A 14970-nucleotide genomic window follows, 5' to 3' on the forward strand; every position below is an offset into this window, starting at 1 on the left:
TATATCTAATTAAAATTTTTATATTTAATATAAAACAATTATAAATCCTAATTGGATTGCTCAGTTCTAATTAATACTACTACTACAAAACTAAACTAAATCATAGCCTACTAAAATTTGGATTGTGTCATGGATTATTGTTTTGTTTACTTGGGCCTTTGGCTATGCAAGTTAGAAAAACAAAAGGCAATCAAATGGTTAGATATTAAATACTCCTACCAACTTTACTTTTGGCCTTTGAGATTATCGTTTACATGGGATTTTATTTGAAGTCTTTATCACATAGCAAATTAATTAACTAGAAAACATCGGATAGTTATGTTTTTACACATTATAGAAAAGATAAAAAGAAGAAATCAAGTAAGTATCAAGCTTGGCTCATTTGTGCAGTTGGGCTAAGTAATCTCATTAATGAACTACTATTATAAATTTAAATGTACGGTGTACCAATTCATCAACAGGCTTCAGCCCATTTTTTAATAAAAAGTCTTCTCTCTCTTTTGCATACACAATTTATAATTTCACATTTTTTTTATAGGTTGTTACTGATCCAACTAACCTAAATAATATTAGAAGATGCACGCTTTATATATAATAGAAATATACGAACAATAGAAAAACCATATCATTAAGATTACAAAATGTTACTAACATATAGTTGGCCCAAGATAACAATTGCATCAAGGGCAAGCCAAATTTCTCCCTCTCAATGGAATTATGGGTGAGCAAAAAACCCAAAAACCGAAAATCCGAACCGAAATTTTGAAATTCGGTCGGTTTTTTCGGTTTTTCGGTTCGGTTTTAAAAATACAAAAAATCGGTATTTCGGTTTGGTTCGGTTCGGGCGAAAAAACCCGAATTATGTTGTAAATATAATATTATATATATTTATTCTATTAATTTATATTATATCATATATATAATATATATTATTTTAATATATTTGATATAATATGCATTATATATTCTATTAATTTTATATTATATATATTTATATTCTATTAGTATATACTATAAAATAAAATAAATTATATATATATATATATTAATATATACTATTTTTTTGGTTTTTTTTTTAAATTTTGGTTTTTTCGGTTTTGTTCGGTTTTTGAAGTTCGGTTTTCGGTTTTACGGGTTCGGTTCGGTTTGAGTTTTCAACTAAATTCGGTTTTTCAGATTTGGTTCGGTTTTGGCAAAAAATCGAACCGAAACCCGAATGCTCACCCATAAATGGAATTGAATCAATTGATATTGAGGGGTTTTTTGAAGCTAAGTGCATGCAAAAATTAAATTTTGCAATCGGGAGAATTATGATTTACTAGTACTCCCTCAGTCCCAGATAGTTTGTCCCACTTCGTTTTTCGCACTTGTTTCATAAAAATAATAATAAATAGGTAAAGTTGAGAGAAAGTAAAATAAGAGAAAAAATAATAATGTAAATAAGATTGTTCTGTATATTATTTTTTCTTTTACTTTACTAGAAACTAACTTGATTCAACAATTGCCCTTAACATCAATATAAACTACATAAACCCTTTGTGTTTGCATGTTGCAATGGCGTGGTCAAACATTTCTTCCAATCCATTATCGTACTTGAACCCAGTTGCCTCCAGCTTCTTCGTCGACAGACCCGACAATTTCACCGGTGTCAAATCTTTCCACAAACTGCCCATAAATTAATAATCCCTAATTAATAAGTAAATAAAAAAGAAATAGTTATAGAATTAATTTAATTACTCTGGAGACGGCATCGGATATTCGGGATATTTAGCAGAAAGAAAATCGCAAATCTCTTGTATGGTGAACTCAGCCGCCGCCACGATGTATCGCCCCTTCGCCTCCGGATATTCCAGCAGGTGAATATGAGCTCTAGCAACATCGTCCACGTGGACTACGCTCGATTCTTTCAGGTGCCGATAGAACCCTTTCTCACCTATACATAATTATTCTAATTAAATAAACATTTTAGTTTATGATACTCTATTAATTAAACATAGTTTGTAGAATACTGATACCAATGAGCAACGCCAACGAAGCTAAAACGGTGTCCGGAAAATTAGGACAAATGAAAGGCCCAGTAATCCACGTCGGCAGCACCGAAACCAGGTCTAAACCGAGTTCCGCCGCGAGATCAATGGCGGCTCTCTCCGTCACCGTCTTCGTCACGATGTACGAACCACCGAACATCTTCATGCTGCGGATGGCCTCGACGTCGGTCCACGAGCTCTCGTCGGTGACGCCGCCGCCGCTTTTGAAGGCGGCGGTGGAGATGCTGGAGGTGTAGACCACGCGCCTGACCGTTTTGGTGTCGGCGCAGATGCGCAGAATTCCGCGTAGGGCGGAGGTGACTCGTTTGAGCTTGACCTCCTCGGCCTCGTTGTCGGCGAAGTCGAGCGGGTGGGCCATGTGGAAGACGCCGTAGCATCCTTGGACAGCCGGGCAGAAAGACTCCGGCTCGTCCAAGTCGGCGTTGAAGATCTTCAGGCGCTCCGCCGCGCCGGGGAGATTTGTTATGTAGCTAATGTCCCTTTTGCCCTCTAAAACAATATCACATGAGATATTAGGCTCAACAGCTATTCGGTAGCACAATTTAGTTAAGATGGTATCTCTAAGCCATTTTTTATGCTAACATGTTGAATCAAGATAACTTGTTGCTTCCTCCGTCCCCCGTTAATTGTCCACTTTTGTTATTTTCGTCCGTCTCCATTAATTGTCCACTTTCACTTTTTATCATAAATGGTAAGTAGGTCTCACATTATACTAACTCATTTCACTCTCATTTTATTATAAACCTAATATACAAAAGTGAGACTCATATTCCACTAACTTTTTCAATCTACTTTCCTTTAGATTTATTGAAACACGTGCCCGAACCAAAGTGGACAATTAACGGGGACGGAGGGAGTATGTATCAAGTTAGCACATCTTACCTCAGGGACGGATCTAGCTACTAGTTAGCATGGGCAAATGCCCCACCTCAAATTTCATCACATATACATAAACTATACATGTAAAATATATTTGTTTTAATTTCTTACTAATTGCCCCTCTTAAATCTCTTAAATTTTGTCTATATATATTTTTGCCCCTCTTCATATAAATTCCTGGATCCGTCCCTGTCTTACCTACCTAGTAAGTATAATGAATTTTGTAAAATGAGATTGTTAGAATATGAAATTGGAACCTGGGGGGAGCCTGACGGTGGCGTTGACGGAGTAGCCATCTTGGAGTAGTCTCTTGATAGTCCATGATCCAAGAAAACCAGTTCCACCAGTCACACACACTGTTTTTTGGTTTTCATTCATCATTTTGCTCTCTTTCTCAAATGGAGCCATGGATGTATGTATGTTTAAATATTGGGGAGGTGAAGGAGAGCCGTACGTGTCTTTTTCTCTTGGACAAGTGTTCCAGCCGGCTGAAGATTCATGCTTTGGATAAGAGGATATTTTTTGTTGCCACAAATGAATGTATGTAAGTAGCCATAGTACTATCTATATGTATGTTTTTTAATAAAAACATAATATGGATTTCATTTAATTTTGACTGTGACATGTGAAGTAACGACTAAAGAATATGAAATTCATGATCATGACCCATTATTTGGATTGATTTGGGGAAAATTTAGTACGAATAAATTTATAAATTGATAATCACTACTAGTTTACTATAATGAACACTAGTAAAATACAGGCCAGCCGTGTTTAAAATAAAATCAACCGTTGTGCCGGCAAAATTGGCACTGTCCGATCCGGTAATTGCAAATTTTCTTCTACTAAAAATTCGAAATTAAAACAAGTAAAATATGCTATGTGTGGTCAGCTGTGCTTAACGATATAATGAAAAACATATTCGCAATTTTATGCATTACTATAAGCGCAGTGAACCATTGTTTATTATTAGCTCAGTTCTAGAATCTAGAATCCGTTTGGTCAATTTCTGTCCATTTTTCCAAATTATTTTTCACTACGTTAGTGCGCAGCATTGATGGATCATACCGAGACAATAGAATGAGAACTGCAGCCAACTTCTCGTGGATGAATAATTGACGTTTTAGATGTGCGGCTTATGTATCTCGAACAAACTTGGTTTAGCTATAACTATAAGCTTAGTTTTGTCGTAGATCAGTAGATGTTTCAGCAGAGCTTAGTTTTATCTGATATTGACAGATTAGGACAATTAAGGTCAGTAATGTCTCACAAGCATACAGGGAAAGTGAAGCAACTGATGCAGCTGCCTTTCTAACTGGGAGCATCACTATTTATTTCATGGATCAGTGAAACTGCTAGCTATATGAAGTGTTGATGAAATTAGATAGCTTAGATCCAATCACGAATACTAGGAAATGCTTCAAACAGAGATATAGATTTCTGCTCTTCGTTGAGATTTGAGATGCATCTCATTCCATTGTTGTCTGTGTGGCGATTTCAAAAGATAAAAAGTTGAAGTGAAGAGTCACAATCCAAGATTTCAAATGTGAAACATATAGTATATGAATGTGACAACATGTAAAAGGTAAATGCTGTGAAAAGACTGAGGATGTGGTGAGGATCTACTTGCTAGCTAAAGGCTTTGTCCTGGGAAAGGATAGCCTCAAAAGGGAATACATAGCCACCTAAAAGGCAGACAAGGACGTAGGGGCGATGGCAATGGAGAAGGCCGGGAAGGAGAAGAGAGAGATAGCCTAGGAAAAGAGGGGGATGCAATATATTCCCAATTCACCAATGCCAGTTGTTACGACCCATCCGTCTCCAGATCTTCCTGTCAGTTCAGCTTATGTGAGTAGCAAACAGTTCTTATTGGTTTGAGTTTTCCAGAAGAAATTTTGAAGATTGCACAATTTCATACAGACAAAAAAGTTGCCATTCTTTATCATAACAATGACAACGTGTAACGAATTACTACATCCTTTGGGAATACTGCAATTACATGAGAAGTAACTAGCTTATGATCAGTTGAAAAGAATAAGATCACCCTACAGTTTATCGGGGCTGCTTACAGTAAGAATTATATGTGTTGCTTACAAACTCTACTCGATTTATGACAATCGGTGTACAAGAAAGAATGATACTACTGCACAAGAGTGATTGGCCCTCAAAATTTCGTCCATGAATGCTACAGCTACTAGAGGTACTTCACCATCCATTCCATACTCTGTCACAGTTAAACAATGTGTGAATAAAGTGCAGAAAGATGAAACTTAATGATGAGAACTAAAACAAATTGCCATACTAGCAAATTATGAGAAATTTATAGTACATGCAATTTAACAAATACCTTAATGCATTCTGGTAAATCTTTATCATTGTGACTTGCATGAATCTGCATCATCAAGGTATGAGATTCATCAACAAAAACTCTAATCATAGTGACAACCATCGAATTTCATAACATTAAACAATTAAATACTCAGGAGTTAAATGCAAGACTGTGAATGACTACCTTTGTGACCAAGTGGCAGGAAGCATCTTGATCAGTTGCAATTGAAGCAATAGTAACAAGTCCAGCTGCCACAGTTGATGGCCAGTAGGAAAGCATCTGGTGGCCCATCAGCGTGAGTACTGCAAGGTATTTGGATGTCTTCTCCAAGTTCTCGTTAGCTTTTGCAGCTTTAAGGTAGAACCTGTGCACATTAAAAGTCAATACAGCCTGAGAACATGCTAATTTGCTTCCAAGATTTAGAGTGATACAAGGCCAAGTAAAAATTTCTGGCATCTTAATCTGAAGGCTATTAACTGAAAACAATGCAAGAAAAAAAATATGTACCAAAGGAAGTTGTACACAGTGGGCAAGAAGCATTTGAAGTTGAGGACTTCCTGAACTAGCCACTCCATAGCCACCACTTCACACCGGGCATAAACAGTGCTACCAACGTAAAATGACTTCTTCCGAACACTGATACAATTTTATTCAAGTTAGAATTCCATAACAGTGCTCACTCAAGGCTTAGCTTTTTCTGTTGATTTTACATTATTAATAAACAGAATATTTGTGTGTCATGTACACAAAAGGTAAAGATCGTCACATCCAGTACATAGACCTTCATCCAGATATAAAAATATAATACTACATGAAAGTGCGTTAAATCTATTAAGGTTCTGCTTTGAGTTGGGAACAATTCCATCTCCTTGCCACTCTTAAAATAGAGCAACATTGGAATAGAAGATTGATTAGCCAAATAGCTGATAATACATATATATATATATGAACTTTACAAGTCTAGGAAATACAACCTAAATGAGGCATATTACAAAAGCAACATGAGTTTGTAGTGTATCACTTATCTTGGTTTTGATAATAAACATTTTCAGTGTCCATAAAACACTCTCACATTTTCTACACCAGACTCCTGATTCTAGTAAATATAGATATGTACTGATAAATATTTTCTGTTGGAGAAAGTTTTACTACTCTGTATAAGACATGAATATTATTCATTACTCAATTGTTGTTATGTAATGTTTTACGTTAGTCCTACAGTAACAATCTTCGGTCAAAGACATGATCGAATCTAAAGTTTAGAAAGGAATTTTGCAGACTGCCACAAATCTCTACACAAATAACAAAATAACGAACACATTAAATCATTACCAGTTGTAGGGTTGATTTTCTTCAAGCCTGGTGGCTAAAGTGAGGCACGCAATGCCAGCAATCTGAAGATTTCTCACGCTTTTGAAGTATCCCTTACTAAGAAACCTGTCCAGAAGATTGACTCCTAGAAACATGGTTTCCTGCTGAAGCTCCGCTTTGGTAGCTTGCTGCATGATTAAGTCCAGAATTAAATAATTGACCACATAATTCACCAAAAAATAATGCAGAATCCTCTGATATGAACTTATTCAGGCATATTATACAATGGAATTGCCCCCTCACAGTTATGATTGAAAAATAGAACCTCCTAAAAGTCTAAATCATTTCCCAACCAAGATAGACAGATAATTAATCCAACATACTTATATTATTACTAATTCTAGCAATTTCAGTTATGGAGGATGAATGGCAAAGAAAAGTCGGAAGTTATCTGCACAGACCTCGACAATCCAGTGGACCATATGCAAGCGTTGCTGAATGACTAGGTCTCCATAAGTAGTATCATTACAGTATTCCTCTGTATAATCATGCACATATACTTGTCTCCTCTCTCTCATCCTCATCATCCTGAAGCTCTCTTCATCTTCTTCGTCTTCTAGCCCCAATCCCTAATTCACAAACAATTGGCAAATGAATTATCATTATTGCAACGGAAAAGTAACTCTGCTAACGTCTAATTTGCTGCTCGCATGCCTCTCATTATGGATATGAATAAATTATCCCCTTAATTAGGCCTAATCCTAAATTAAAATCATAGTATAAAATATAGCACACAAATCGATCCATTTGCTCAGAAGAGTAACGATGTCTGCGCATGCGCATTGGTATCACACAAAATACGAAAAACAACTAAAATCAGATTAATAATAATATGAGATTCATCCAGAAGCAGCAAATCAAGACAGTCATCTAAAGGTAGGTGGTATAAAAAATTATTCGAAACTCACATTGACTTCATCCGAATTATGATAATCACAATCATTAAAGGAAAAGGTCGATCTGTAGAACTGCTGTTTAAATTGCCCGAATAACTCAAAAGTAGGCGAAGAACTCTCGTCTCCGTACGACCTCTCGGAAAATTGACTTCCGGAAGTGCAACTCCAGATTGACGGCGTATAGTCGGAACTAAATTCAGAATCCGAAACCGCATACAAAAATCCTGACGACGAGGAGTTATGCTCCTCCTCATTATATACTTCTTCGCAGCCATTAGTAACGGCGCCGCTGGAGAACTGCTCCGAGCAAGCTAAATCGAAGTCGAATGCGACGAGGCTTGGAGGTCGGATTTCTTCAGACGCTTTTTCATTTTCAATAGTTTTGGTTGCATTCGCTGCGGAATCGAGTGATACGACATCGTTTTCAGCTGCGGAATTTGTGATTTCTTCACAGGACATCTCGCCAACGCCAGAAATCTCCAAGGCGACAGCATTTCCAACAGAGCTCTGATTTTCCTTCACCGTCGCGTCGTTGACGGGAAACGAAAACCGCAAAGCACTAGAAACTTCAGATTTGGTGACCTCGACTCCTTCAACTTCTAGTTCCTCCACATTCGAACTCTTCAAATTCAAGTCTCTGTTCGTTCCTGAACACGATTCCACGCATGAAACATCCGATAACTCCACCGTTTCATCGTGATTTCTGCTCGCATTCCTAAAAATCTTCCTATAATATGATCTAGTAACAATTCTACTAGACTTGTCCTGAATTTCCTGCGGATTCGGATTGCTCACCGATCCGATGCTAGAGTCACCCGAGACCTCACTTACTGTTGCAAAATGTGAATCATTTCCGGAAAATACAACGATAGGTGAGATGTGAAGCCGCCGCCGACGACAAAGCTTCGATCGGAGCTGTTTCCGTCCGAACGAGAGCAATTGATATTCGATTTCTGAAACATGATCAGAACTGAGCTTGCGCTTCATCGATCAAGGAAGAGTTTCGCCTCAACAGAGACGTGATCGAATCAGAATTGCTGGAGATATTTTTTTCGCGTGCGTTTGAATGTGCCCCTGTGTGTGGGGAATGCTGTGGGAGACGGTTAAGGATCGTTGATGAGGTATTTATACGAAATGGTTATACGACGGGCCCCACTGTCGTCCACCTTCACGTTAATAGTATAACATTCCTTTGTTATTAATTTAATTTAATTTAATCCTTATTAGTTGAACTAATGGTGTTTCCTATACACAATACATGGCTTGATTGTTAAGTGCATTGTACCATATATTTACTATAGTTCAACTTCTGATTATTATCTCATCTAAATTTCGCAAGATATTTAATGTTGAATCTTGCTTTTTATTCCATACATGGATAAATTATGCATGAGGCTTAAAATTGTTTTTAATTTGCCTAGTAAAGGCTAGTCGATAAGATTGGAACGGCAAAAGTAAAACTGATCCACCTCCCTTTGTTCTAAACTAGCTTCATAAAAAGAAACAATAGATATTATTACATTTTCCATTCATTTGAATGTAATATATAGAAATAAAACATTAATTTGATCCATTTCCATCTAATACTTGGTTCTTGAACCACCGATCCAATCCATGATCAATTCAATGTTATACTAGTACCATTAGGAGTATGGCTAGTGGAGTATCTATCTACTACTTGTAACATCGCCACACAGGTTTTATGTAAATTAGTAGTATAAGATGAAACATGCTACGCACAAATCAGAACAAATTAGTTAACATTTGAAGTGAATAAATATAACATGTAACAACATAAGGCACCCATCCCTAAATAAAGATGCAATTAATTAGTAAGTATTCTCACTTATATATTCGTAGTCATAGCTCACGTAGAAAGTGCCATGAATATTGAGTGAAAATGACTATCACCCAAACAAAACAATATGTAAAGAGTGGTGGCCTTGTGCTTCTATATTACACGTTTTATTGGTCTTTCTTGAAGTAGTAATAAAATTGTATAAGCATCATCAATATTATGTGTGTGGAGTGTGGTTCATAAATTTTCTTTTAGATAGATGCGTAATTCGTGCGATGCGAGAGGAATTTAGAGTCAAACTTCAAATTCGATTAACAACTTAATTTGAAATTGAAGTTATGATGTTGAAGGAATAAAAGAGGTATAGTTTCTTTCAACATGTTTGGGTCTTTATTCTAATCGAATCACATTGCCCACCCAAATTACTCATGGGCCAAACACTTTTGCCCACCCAAATTACTCATGGGCCAAACATAACGGCCCAATCGATGATCAATTTTAGTTCTAGGGTTTGTTATTGCAGTACTCTATAGCATTGCATCACGCAATCTATCTTTCTCTTTCAACTTTCGATTCATTTCTTCTTTGATTCAATCCCGTTGATTGATTCAGCTTCATTCTTCGATCTTACTCTGGTGATGTATTTGAGTAAAGACCAGGAGATAAATTTATGTGCTGAATCTACATAGCTGAGGAGATTCATTTGTTATATAAATCCTGGATTATGAGTTTTTTCTTTTGCATCATATTATTGTTTTCGAAAATTTCCAGATATTTTTGCTTTTATGTGTTGGCCTCTGATGATGATTACAACATAACTTTCGTTCTTCTGAGAATTTTTCGTGCGGAAGATTTATGGAGACCTGAACTGAAGAGTGCTTTTAATTTTAAATCATTTATGCTTTTATGTTTATTATACATTTGAAGGGGTTCGATTGTTCTCAATGATGATGAACCATAGATGACGAGTCTGACGTCCATTCTTAACAATATTGATGACAATTCGAGGCATTTGTCTGAGAGGTTCAATGGTACCCATTTTATTATGAAAATCAATTTTTTTATTTAGCTCTAATTGCTTTTAAGTTGCCGGTATAATAAATTTAACTCTGATGATTAATAAACTTTCGCCTTCTCTGCGACTAGACATATCAAGGAACAAATTTATATACATTTCTGTTAATCTAATCTGGTTTGATCTTTTGATTCCGAACACTACTACAGATATCCTATGAGTTCTAGTACCGATACTACTATGATAGTTAACATGACATGTTACTGTTTCTGTTGTATTGATATAAGTTGATCATTTAAATTTAATGATATAGTCTTGTAAAATTCAACTAAAATCTTCAAAATGTACAATCGTACAGTTTGTGCTATTGTAGGCAACGCAGGTGTAAATCATAGTTGATTCGCTATATGTGATACAAGTATTCTATTATTATTATTATTATTTTGTTTAGATATTATAGGGATTTAGCATATCTTTTTTTACCCATACATATTTATAATAATTAGTCAATCAATCGAAATATCATTATTTGGCTCACTTGTTTAGCAAACAAGAAATCTTTCCTAAGGTTGCCGACGAGTAAATCTCGTGCTCAGACGCCCCTTTTGCTATTCAAGTCACCGACCCAAACGTTGGGCGCTTGACAACGATGACAACCGTTTCTTGATTGTGTGGAAAATTTGACGTTGAGGATTGATATCCTTAACAACTGGCTCTTTCATCCAGAGCTCTCAGTGGACGGCGCGGATGAGGTGGCTTCGTGATACAAACCACTATAGGGATTTAGCTATTATTATTATTTAGTTTAGATATTATAGGGATTTAACATATCTTTTTCTATATCTTTGTTTTCTTGTTCATTAAGTCAGTAGCATTATAAATAGGATAGACTGTTATCTTTTTTATTCATTCAATCAATTAATGAAATATTTTCTCCACCAAAGATAACGTGTGTTTTTCAATCCTAATTTTGGATTCCCTCCGCCGATCCTAATTGGACGCCGGAGTATTCTATCAGCCGCCGAGTTATCTGCCCGTCGCGAGCGACTCCCGCGCACATAAACTCTGCCATCGTCCGCCGAACCTGTTGGCCGCCGGAAATTTATCTCCACTGCCGAGCGAAACTCGCCGCTGGTGCTTGTTAAGGGAAACACCCTTAACAACTGGTGCTTTCATTGAGAGCTGACCCTCCCACCATCTCGAACCGAAGCTACACCGCTGCCCGACGGAAACCATTCCGTGCACAGCAACTGCTTTGGTTGTCGTGTCCCGCCTGTCTGCCGGACAACTCGACTTCTGCAACGCCCGACGGGAAGGATTCCCGCGTGCCGCATTGAAGTCAGACGATATCATCCACCACAGCCACGCCTCAATCCATCAACATGTCATACGCATACACCGACCACCACCATATGTCACGCAGCTACACCGAAGTTGGGCGCCGTGCAAAATACCACCGGGATATGCAACCGCCTCACCAAATGGAGTCGGTCCAGATCCGCCACCCTACCTGTTGGGATCCTCCCGGTAACCGATCACTCCAGGATTTCGATCCCTATGACCCTCCACCGACGCGACAACCCTCTTGTTGGGAACCACCGCCTCACCGGACATCGCAGGGGTACTCGGATTATGATCAACCACCGCCGCGTCCACCTAGTTGCTGGGATCCGCCTGTAATGTCCGTTTTTTTTAAATTAAAGGGTGTTTGCTTTTTGTGAATATCTTGTTTAAGATATGGTGTGGTATGTTTTATTTGTTTTACATTATTTATGGGTGTGAATTTTTAGTTTATGGTTTTTGAAAAGCAAATTAATATCCTAATTAATAAATTAAATATCCCTCTCTCTCTCTCCCTCTCTCTCTCGGTTCTCTCCCTCACCCCACGATCTTCTCAACCCCCCCCCACTCCCACAAAACCGATATCTTTCCCTTCCCAATCACAATCAATCATCGGTTCTCTCTTCTCCCTCACAATCTCAACACCGGTAAGCTTCCTCCCTTCTCCCTCTCGGTTTTTACCTTCTTCCATTCACTCCCTCTCATCATCTTCTTGGATTCCTCAAGGTGATACCCTCCTTCGTCGTGAATCGGAGTCGTAAGAGGAAGTAAAGCTTTTACACTACGTTGAACTATCCGGGAAAGGTAATACAAGGCCTCAACTCTCGTTTAATTCGAAAAACATGCATGTAGGACGTTTTGGGAAGGTTTAGATGCTGAATAGGTTTTGTGATTATGTGTTGTTGTCGAGCATGTTTTGTTAGTAACTGACAGTGGGTTCCGACCTCGTTTTGACTGAGCAAACGATCTCCTTTTGGTACGAAATTTTAACCGTATAAACTTGGATGTGTCTTCGGTGTGGTGTGTAAATTTCAGCTTCATTGGATGTCGTATGATTTTACTATGATTTTTGCAAGTAAACTGCGCAGTTCTGCGTGTGGTGTGTTCTGGGTGATGTTTTCATGTGCAATGGTTGGGTTTCTGAGTGTTGTGCTTTTGTGATGTATGTGGGTGTGTTTGGCCAAGAGATGGCTCGGAGGAATCAGTGTTTGGTTCGAGAGTTTTCGTGTGTGTTGGCCGAGAGTTGTTGGGTTCAGCCTAGGGCAGATTTGTGGAGAGTCTGGAAGGGATGATCCCAGGTGTTTGGGTGTGTTTTGGGATGTAGAATGCGTGGTGTGTTTGTCGTATAGGGTTTGAGAATCGGGGGTCAGAGGAAAAGGGGTGTAAACTAGGTGCCGAGCAGACGGCCGAGGTGGTCGGCCGAGGTGCCGAGCAGGCGGCCGAGATGGTCGGCCGAGGTGCCGAGCAGGCGGCCGAGACGGTCGGTCGAGGTGCCGAGCCGGACGGCCGAGATGGTCGGCCGAGGTGCCGAACAGGCGGCCGAGACGGTCGGCCGAGGTGCCGAGCCGGACGGCCGAGATGGTCGGCCGAGGTGCCGAGCTGTGCCGAGACAGGTGCCGAGCTGTGCCGAGACAGGTGCCGAGCTGTGCCGAGACAAGTGCCGAGCTGTGCCGAGACAGGTGCCGAGCTGTGCCGAGACAGGTGCCGAGCTGTGCCGAGACAGGCGGCCGAGGTGCCGAGCCAGGCGGCCGAGACGGTCGGCCGAGGTGCCGAGCCAGGCGGCCGAGACGGTCGGCCGAGGTGCCGAGCCAGGCGGCCGAGACGGTCGGCCGAGGTGCCGAGCCAGGCGGCCGAGACACCGAGCCAGGCCGAGACGCCGATCCTTTTTCCGAGCTTTTTCCGAACCTTTTCCGAGCCAAGTGAGCCGTTGCACAGTAAGGGTATGCCAGGAGTTTGAGTGTTGTGTGTGTGTCGTGTGCGCGTTTTGAGTACGTCGTATGCGTGTCGGGTGCGTGCGGGGTGTGTTTTCGGGCGTGTCTTTGTGTGTTTGGCTTATGAGATGTTGTTAAGTGTGTGTTCGTGTAACGTGCTAGATGTTGAAGTCGTCCACGTAGGAATCATGCATTGTCGTTTAAACATCGTCTACCCTGACTCTAATCATGATTTATTTATCTTTCAAAAGGGTGATCTTTTTCGAGGAAAGTGTGGTTGAAGGGAACTGTTTTAAAAGCTAAGCAATCGAGGTGGGCTTTTCTACCCTACTTTTATGTGGGTTATCTTTAAATACGGACTTTGTTCCGGAAATGTTTATGGAGGTGAACTGTTTGTCTTGCCAATTGTTTTGTTTTGAAACCTATCTGAAGTGGTTTACCACATATGTTTAATCGAATTCGGGTCTGTTGGGCTGCGAACCCTCAGGCTAGTGTACACGAGACCGGGAGCCATCTGAGAGCAAGTTGGCCGGTCTAGTTGACCCGGGGTGTGGCCACGCCCCTTGTCATGGTTGGATCAGATAGTGTATGATAGTGGGAATAAGGGTGGCAATATCTGAAAATGACTGCGCAGTCGAATTTATGAAATATATTTTGTGTACTTGGGTTACTTTCTTACACTTAAAACCCCAAGGTTACACTGATGTGGCATGACAAACTATGATTTTGGCGTGTGTCCACTGAGTGCAATAAGTACTCAGCCCTGCATGTTGTTTTCTTAATGTGCAGATTGAGCGGCGATGGGGATGACGGATGTTGAGCAGTGAAAGCCAAATGAGTGTTTTTACTTGGTCTTTTGGATGGTGTCGTGTCGTCATACCCGGCATCATCTGTCTTTTGATCTTTTCCGCTGCCTTGTAATCCGATACATTGTTTTTATTTAACTCTGTTTACATTAACTTTAGAAATGTCTTCTTAGTACAATGTTTGAAGTGAACTTCTTTTTAATAAATGCTTTTGGGTCAAATATTCCTGTTCTCCCCTTTCTTCCCCGCTTCTTTTTTTCCTCCCCTAGTCGCGGTCCACCGTACTTCCTATCCTTAGGAAATGCGGGCGTGACAGAGTGGTATCAGAGCCTAGGTTTTCTCTTTCTGCTCTGGACCCAAAAAAAAAAAAAAATTCTTTTTCTGACTGGAGTAAGTTTTCAAAAGTGTCATTGGCTCAACATCCGACTCATCGCACTCAACCTGAAATGAGGTAATGAAAATTTCGAAATTTTGGAAAGTATATGGAAGTGGAGGAAATTGTGATTTTGGTGTTGAAAATGATTTTTATGTAAAGTTTAAGTAAATGTTGAGACAT

The 14970-nt window shown here is 39.4% G+C and overlaps 2 protein-coding genes and 2 non-coding genes across 4 annotated transcripts; 2 read left to right on the forward strand and 2 right to left on the reverse strand.

The window, feature by feature from the left end:
• Window positions 1–1416: 1416 nt before the first annotated feature.
• Window positions 1417–3423, reverse strand: LOC121767551 (vestitone reductase-like). The gene is made up of 4 exons (XM_042163839.1): window positions 3185–3423; window positions 2016–2537; window positions 1738–1933; window positions 1417–1665 (listed from the first exon to the last, which is right to left on the reverse strand). The coding sequence occupies exons 1-4, from the start codon at window positions 3333–3335 to the stop codon at window positions 1524–1526; spliced, it is 1011 nt and encodes a 336-aa protein (XP_042019773.1). The 5' UTR covers window positions 3336–3423; the 3' UTR covers window positions 1417–1523.
• Window positions 3424–4842: 1419 nt separating this feature from the next.
• On the reverse strand, window positions 4843–8596 carry LOC121767849 (cyclin-SDS-like). The gene is made up of 7 exons (XM_042164172.1): window positions 7536–8596; window positions 7029–7196; window positions 6589–6755; window positions 5764–5892; window positions 5440–5620; window positions 5275–5319; window positions 4843–5151 (listed from the first exon to the last, which is right to left on the reverse strand). Exons 1-7 carry the CDS (start codon window positions 8508–8510, stop codon window positions 5122–5124), a joined length of 1695 nt encoding a protein of 564 aa, XP_042020106.1. The 5' UTR covers window positions 8511–8596; the 3' UTR covers window positions 4843–5121.
• A 1518-nt stretch (window positions 8597–10114) lies between these two features.
• LOC121769642 lies at window positions 10115–10199 on the forward strand. The gene has a single exon (XR_006043662.1). It is a non-coding gene; the product is annotated as a small nucleolar RNA Z159/U59 (small nucleolar RNA).
• Window positions 10200–10260: 61 nt separating this feature from the next.
• Window positions 10261–10346, forward strand: LOC121769604. Its single transcript, XR_006043630.1, has one exon. It is a non-coding gene; the product is annotated as a small nucleolar RNA SNOR75 (small nucleolar RNA).
• Window positions 10347–14970: the final 4624 nt, after the last annotated feature.

This window comes from Salvia splendens, chromosome 15, assembly GCF_004379255.2.
Source record: "Salvia splendens isolate huo1 chromosome 15, SspV2, whole genome shotgun sequence".
NCBI lineage: Eukaryota > Viridiplantae > Streptophyta > Magnoliopsida > Lamiales > Lamiaceae > Salvia > Salvia splendens.